At 52.1% G+C, this 7,347-nt stretch overlaps 1 protein-coding gene across 2 annotated transcripts; it reads left to right on the top strand.

The window, feature by feature from the left end:
• Window positions 1–963: 963 nt before the first annotated feature.
• LOC119317561 (rop guanine nucleotide exchange factor 14-like) lies at window positions 964–6,931 on the top strand. Of its 2 annotated transcripts, XM_037592040.1 has the most exons (9): window positions 964–1,193; window positions 1,307–1,365; window positions 2,498–2,617; window positions 4,602–5,015; window positions 5,098–5,252; window positions 5,346–5,420; window positions 5,617–5,892; window positions 5,993–6,340; window positions 6,434–6,931. In XM_037592040.1, exons 3-9 carry the CDS (start codon window positions 2,542–2,544, stop codon window positions 6,719–6,721), a joined length of 1,632 nt encoding a protein of 543 aa, XP_037447937.1. In that variant the 5' UTR covers window positions 964–1,193; window positions 1,307–1,365; window positions 2,498–2,541; the 3' UTR covers window positions 6,722–6,931. The 2 variants fall into 2 exon arrangements, with proteins under 2 accessions (XP_037447937.1, XP_037447938.1); XM_037592041.1 differs by lacking the exons at window positions 964–1,193; window positions 1,307–1,365 and adding an exon at window positions 2,088–2,391.
• The last annotated feature ends 416 nt before the right edge of the window (window positions 6,932–7,347 follow it).

Genomic DNA, 7,347 nt, shown 5'->3' with positions numbered 1-7,347 from the left:
TGACCATCTGCGCGCGCGCAGAGTTAAAGTAAAGTTGACCGGGAAGTGTGAAAGTGTAGAAGCGTGCCTGGGCTGAAGTGATCGGTCGGTGAGGGGGAGGAGGAAGAAAAGGGCAAGCGGTTCGAGTAAATGGAGGCCGAGACAGGTGACAAATGAGGTGTCAGGGATATGGTAGGGAGGTAGGAGAAGGGAGGAAGCAAACGATTCCGCCCGCTGCCGCTGCAGCGAGCGGCATTGGATCCCGCCCGCGTGCCGCCGTCGTCATGGGTAGGTAGGCGGCGTCGCTGCCACACCACACTGACAAGAAAGTTTTTTTCCCCTTCGTGATTACCAGAAAGATACCGAAAAGAAATCCTCTTTTTTGGGTTCAGGATCTCAACCAAAGGCCAGCCCGTGGTGGAGCGAGCTGCCGGCTGCGAGAGGTTAACGAGCAAGCGAGCGAGCGAAGCAGACGAGACGAGCAGGATGAGGCGCTGATTAGCGCGGGTGGGCTCCGTTGGTTAGCGGTACGGAGCAGATCCCAGGGGGAGGCCGGCCGTTGATGGTGCGGTTGCGGGGGTGGTACGTAGTATATTTGATCCGGCGGCACCTGCACGCTCACATGGGACAAAATTACTGTTCTGACCCTTAAGGCAAACTAAATCCCGATTTGACCTCGTTCCGAAAAAAATTTCGTTTCTGACCTTTTCTGGTGACGCCAAGGTCCCTGGCGTCTGGGGACCCCGGCGTCTGCTTCGTAACCCAGACGCCAGGGACCAGGCGGGCAGGCGGGCAGTGCGGGCCAGGGGCCAGACGCCAGGGACCCCGGCGTCTGCTTCGTAACCCAGACGCCAGGGACCTTGGCGTCACCAGAAAAGGTCAGAAACGAAATTTTTTTCGGAACGAGGTCAAATCGGGACTTAGTTTGCCTTAAGGGTCAGAACAGTAATTTTGTCCGCTCACATGCTCGGCATCCTGGTTTCGCTCCGCTTTCTGTTCTTTTCTCCCTTCCTGCCGCATTCATTATCTATCGCAACATAGTCAGACAGAGCAGAGTAGCACCACTGCCACTACCACTACCAGCAGCCCCCCTTCACACACACAGGGACACACACGCCTCCCTCCTCCCCTGCCTCCTCCTTCTTCGCTGCCCTGCCTCCTCCGCCTCTTCACGCTCGAGGCCTGCCCCCTGCCTCCCTCCGTTCGGACCGCTGGTAAGCTCATGCCCAGTCAGGCAGCTAGTATTTCCATTTGTTGTTCGTGGTTTCCTTCTTGATTGAGGTTCTCTTCATCGCCTCATACTCGCCCCTCGTTTCCTTGGCCGCAGATCCATGCCGGAGCGCTCCGGCCGCTGACTTCTCGGCTCCAGACGCCGCCGCCGCAAAGGTACCGCCGCTCCCCTCCCCTCTACATTTCGCAATAACTTCGTCCCTAGAAATGCTGGCGCGATTCGAGCTGGAACCCTCCCCGTCGAACCCCATTCCTGCTCTGCTCGTCCCATCTCCATCGCCATGAAAAAAGCTGTCACCACCGCACGGTAGCAGTGAGGCGAGCCGCGCCCTTCCCTAGTTCTCGGGAGAGGCCGTGGTCAGGTCGTCATCGCCCCGCTGCGGCACCAGCGCCGGGGAGGAGGAAAAGCCGCGAGCCAACAAACCTCGGGGCCTTTTCAGTTTTCACCCCGTCTCTTTTCACCTCGCCCCCACATCTTTTTTGCTCAGGTCATCGCTTTCCGCCTCACAGCACAGTCGTCGTCCCGCACTAAAAGCTAGCATAGCATAGCGAAGCTCACAACAGAAAGCCTACTGCGGTGCCCATGTCCTCGTGAGCCCTGCTTCTTTCCCGACCCCCTCCCACCCACCGGCCCAGTTCAAAATTCAAAGTTCAAAGTCCCAACGCCTCCGCACCGCCTGCACGGCCGCCAGTGCCTCGACCGGCGAGCCCCCCTCCCCCCTGACGCGTCACCACCAGCCAGCCGTAGCACCGCCCTCCCTCCGTTTCCGTTGCGCCCATAAATCACCCGTCCGGACAGCAAAGACGCACAACGGATTTATCACCATCAGTCGACGCCTCCGATTATTAGTAACAAGTAAATGCGCAATATCGCGCCGTCAATGCATCCCATAGCCGCGCATCCTCGCTAGATTTGCTCCTCCTCCTCCATTAGCAATTCTTTATTTTTCGCTTTTGCCTTTGCGCTGCCGATGCGTCAATCATTACCCTGCATCTGAAAAGGCGCGATTTTTCGTTCGTTCCTTCGTTCGTGGCCGTGGGCGAGGGAGGTGGCGCGTCGCGGTAAACAAATTAAAGGGAGGGGTGAGGGGATTGAAATCTTCGGCCGTGCAGGCAGACGGGAGCCCGTCTCCATCTCTTGCCGTTCGCCGGTCGCCTCGCCTCGCCTCCGATCGCCGCCGCGTACGGCTCCCCGTGTTTATTGCGGCAGCGCATTTACTAGTTGTTTTGAGATTGGTTTTCATTCGTCCTGACGCTGCTGCCCGTTGCGATGTCTCCTGGGTTTCAGGTTGGGCTCCCGCTGATCGTGCTTGCCGGGGAGGAGGAAGGAAGATGAGGATGAAGACGCTGGCCTGCTGCCGGCGGCGGCCGCAGGACTTCAGCGTCGACATGGACCAAGAGCCGGAAAGTAAGCATAACAAGACAGACCCCTGTCCCCTCCCCCCTCTTCCTTCCTGGTAGTGACATTTTTGGTCTAGATTTTTGATCTGTTCATGTGGTGTTCATTAAGGCAGTTTATGTTCGTATCTTCGTTACCATTTTATATCCTCAAGTGCACGAGTTGGTAGTGGTACTAGTAGCTGTTAGCTGATGGATGCCCGTGTCTGCAAACCCCGGGCGTCCTGCCGTGCTGCATCGGGAGGTCCCAAATCTGGCCCGAAATTAGGACCTTTTATCTGCAACCCTTTCACCTGCTCTCCAAATCAAAGCCGCCGGGCCTGGTAGAGACGATCAGCATAACTCCGGGTGGTACTGTCATTCGGAACGGAGAGGCCACGGCCTGCGCCAGCCCCCACTGTTCACCGCGTACCCCTGCGCGCGGGCTTCCTAGTCAGAGGCTGGCGATGCTGCCACACTCTGCTGTGCGACGTGGGAAGTAAATGGGGATCACCGGCCACGAAAGAGAGAGACACGGCAACTGGATAATCGCCGACTTCCCCTGGCAACACAGCACCGGCACTACGATTACAGTATGGTTGCCATTAATCGCCGACTTTTGCCTCTGCCTACCCATCAACGGCTCGCTTCGAACCCGTGAAGATCTCTTTTCTCCGGCTACTTTTTGGCTCCTTTCTGGTGCCATCCGTTCCGCGTCCGTTTGTATATTTCTGTAGCTTCCCGTAGAGTTGTTTATACAGTAGAGAGGGGAGTGGAGTGGAGCGGAGCGGGGTGTGGGCCCGGCCGCTCCCAGCAACGCCAAGTGCGGCGTCCATTGACTTTGGGGGCAAAAGGGCTAACGTGGTAGCACGCTGCTGCTTTTGAGACGAGACGCAGGGCAGGTAGAAACAGGGCCTACGACTTGGCTGGTACTGGTACCACTACGCGTAACGGCAGGATAACCTGTCTACGAGCATGTGGGGCGAGCGTATGCCTGCAGAATGTGTGTGTGTGCACCTCGTGAGAATCTTTCTGCCACGGTTTGCGCGGCGTAGGTCACTGGATGGAGTGCCGATAATTAGTTTCTGTGTGGAAATGCGGGCTACAAACAATGAGTTTTTGCATGATGTTCTTTCTGTATTTTATTTATTTGATCTTTGAATAAGGACGTTGCTGCTTTCTCAGGATTTCTATTGTAAAATTGTAACTTTTATAGACGATGGCTGTTTTATGGGGTGTGGAGATTCGCTTGGTTGTTTTGCGTTGAGTGGAGCTTTTTTGTAAGCCGTTTCTGTGATGATACTATAGCTAATAGGTAGTTTGGACTTTAGATTAAGCTAAGTCTGGGTCACAACTATGTAGTCTATACCGTCGTACAGAGATGCACACGATTCTTTTGCAGATGCACTTTCAAAGTTCTCCCTGAGATGGATTGTTATAATCTCATCAGAAAAGCATGTGGGATAGCCTACTTATAACGTCGTTCTAAGTTTGTCCATGAATGGTCAGCACCTGACTGTAGAATGCGTAGTTGGCTTTACTGCTGTACTCATTCCTTGGTTAACCAGGGGTTCTCTTTAAATCACCTGGAACATCAACAGCTAACTTGCGTTATCGTTCTAATGAAGCGCTCATATGCACTTTTGTAAGCTTAGTGGACGAAAGAGTCCCAGACGCTGCAATGCCTACTTTAATTATCGTTCCTCCTATCTAATTAACAATGGACGTACATTGGTCAATTCATAGTTACTCCTGTGTTTGTTCTTGGTAAACCACGATGAGCTGCAAAGCTTACTTAAAATATTCCCAATAAGGTGCATATGTATGCTTGCATAAGTTCAGTGGTCCAAAGAATCCAATAGCAGTTGTATATCCTATTTTAATCCGTTCTTTGCGATATCCTATGCTCAGGTGCTATTGCGCCGTGGCATCTGACTAAGCATTTTCAGTGCATATGTCTCTGTAATATATTTTTTCAGTTGTGCATATAAATTGAAAAATATCCACTGATGCAGAGGTGACGACATACAATGGCCTCGAGAGCTGCATTTTCAATAGTTCCTCATATGATGAGGATAGTGGCGTTAGTGCAACAACAGGGCCGGATGGCTGTGTCACCGCTGATTCCCTTGAAGATGAAGCTTCAAGTTGCTCCTCCAGCAAAGATGTTGATGGCTCTTCCTTCTCTTCCCAATGCCTTCCATTGAGCAAGCAGGAGGAGCATTCACTTTATGAGTTGGATACGCTCGATGCTATCCATCTACTCCCTGTCAAAGGGAAGAACCCAATCACATATACGTTGAGTGCTGCTGATATCGAAATCATGAAGGAGAAGTTTGCAAAGCTACTGCTTGGTGATGACGTTTCTGGAGGTGCCAGAGGAGTTTGCGCTGCTCTGGCCTTGTCCAATGGCATAACCAATCTCTCAGGTATACTGAACTTCACAAGCTACCCAATTTAGTATTCCTTCTATACCGTCATCATCACTAAAATGAGCGTTCGCCATGACAGCCACTATTTTTGGAGAGCTGTGGAAGTTGGAACCATTGTGTGAGGAAAAAAAGATCAGGTGGCGGAAGGAAATGGACTGGTTGCTTTCTCCTACGACCTACATGGTCGAGCTGGTACCCACAAAGCAAAATGGAGCAGATGGGTGCATGTTTGAGGTAATGGCTAATGAGCAACTGAATTAAGTGTTCTCTGTTTGCATGAAGTTTATCTGAGATGTAAAAACTTTTTTATTTGGTTGCTTCATGCAGATTATGACCCCGAAGGCCCGTTCAGACGTTCATGTGAACCTTCCTGCTCTACAGAAGCTTGATTCCATGCTAATTGTATGTTGCCACTATGTTTTCATCTCTCTTAAAATTATCTTTGATAGAGAGCACTATATGGATATGCAGATCTAACACAATTTTCATCTCTATCAAAAAACATCGATCTGTCCATAACAAATATTGCATATTCCGCAAATTATGCGTGTTTGCGACAGTTTGGATTTACCAATGGCATATGCAACCAAACATGCAGGAAGTTCTGGACTCAATGGTGGACACGGAGTATTGGTACGTGGAGAGTGGCAGCCGATCAGGTGGCCAGGGCAAAAATAATGGTGAAAGACAGACCAAAAAGTGGTGGCTTCCATCCCCTTGTGTCCCTGAACAAGGGCTATCTCAGTTTCAGCGAAAAAGGATTGTGTTTCAGGCTAAACTTGTTCATCAAATCCTCAAAGCTGCCAAGTCTATCAACGAACAAGTCCTGCTTCAGATCCCTATTCCCATGGCTGTTATGGACGCCCTTCCAAAGGCAAGTACACAAATCATATTTACTCGCATTTTACTTGCATTTTTTACCGAGTTGTATAATAGATTGCATGATCATAATGAATACTTGATTGGACTTGCAGTCTGGCAGATCTAGCTTGGGGGAAGACCTGTACCATGCCATAACCACGGACTATATTCCCATCGAAGAAATCTTTGTTTCTCTGAGTCTGAAAACCGAGCATAGCGTGCTGGAGACCATGAACCGGTTAGAAGGTGCACTGTTTGCATGGAACCAAAGGATCTCAGAGGAGAGAAGCAGGAGGTCCCCTGCACGGCATTCGTGGAAGTTCATGAAGGACAGCTCGTCGGAGCTGGAGAAGATGTCGGCGTGCATCGAAAGGGTCGAGACCCTCATCCAGCTCTTGAAGTCCAGATTCCCCAACCTGCCTCCGACGTTCATCGACGTTGTGAAGGTCCAGTATAACGAGGTAATAATAAGTTTGTCATGGCACAACATGCCGGTGGGTTAAAGCGATGCTTGCTTGTGCATTTTTCTGAGAAGAACTCCTTGGATGGTGCAGGACGTGGGGCACGCCATCGTGGAGGCCTACTCGAGGGTTCTTGTGGGGGTGGCGTTCAGCATACTGTCTCGGGTGGCGGAGATCATGCTGGAGGACGACCTGGTGAAGAAGCCCAACACGCCCATGGCCTCCCTCAAGTTCGACCTCTCCTCCGACGTGTACCTGGCGGGCATCACGGAGACGCCGCCCGGCCACATCCGGCGGTCCCTCATGGACCAGATCAGCATGGTCGACGGCCGCTTCGACGCCGTCGTCAAGAAGAGAGGGGCCAAGCAGCTCATGTGGTGATGTGAATGGGCGAGGCGGTGTTGTACAGGGTGATGGCTGCGTGCCGGCTGCGTACACAAGTTGCATCTTACCTTACTACTACTAATGGTGCATTTGTAATTTGTATGTAACAGCAGCATTGGCCGAGTCTTGCTGAATGCTGAATGCTGATGGCAACCCAGATGATGCTGCTGCTTTTGCAACGGAGAGAAACCTGTTGTGTCTTGGTCAGGTTCGTGTGCCTGGTTGGTTGTAGATTTGTACCTGACGATGCCTGCCTATGTGACGATGATGGGACGTAGGTCGTATGCGTGCGTGTGTACAAGATCGGCCTTGCTTGACGGGTTCACGACGACGGACGCGTCTCCGGTTTGTGGGATTAGACGTGTGGGTGTGGCCGGTGTCCGGGCGGAATGGAACGTGTCAAACCTGAAGCCAGGCTTGGAGTTGGAGTTTTCAGGCAGACTGATCCTACCGCCGCGCCGTGATCTGAAGCTTCAAGCGAGAGATTTGCCGTGCCGTGGTGACCGCGTAATTCTCTCATGAGCACGTGGTTAATCGAAGCCGACGGTGTTCAACCGTGCAACCGAAACTACGGTGCCGTTGCACGTCGCGTGCCCGTATATTTGACTGAAGAGTGGGGTGAG

This window comes from Triticum dicoccoides, chromosome 6A (assembly GCF_002162155.2).
Source record: "Triticum dicoccoides isolate Atlit2015 ecotype Zavitan chromosome 6A, WEW_v2.0, whole genome shotgun sequence".
Taxonomy (NCBI): domain Eukaryota; kingdom Viridiplantae; phylum Streptophyta; class Magnoliopsida; order Poales; family Poaceae; genus Triticum; species Triticum dicoccoides.
The sequence above is the reverse complement of the archived record's forward strand: the minus strand, read 5'-3'. Positions and strand labels throughout refer to the sequence as shown.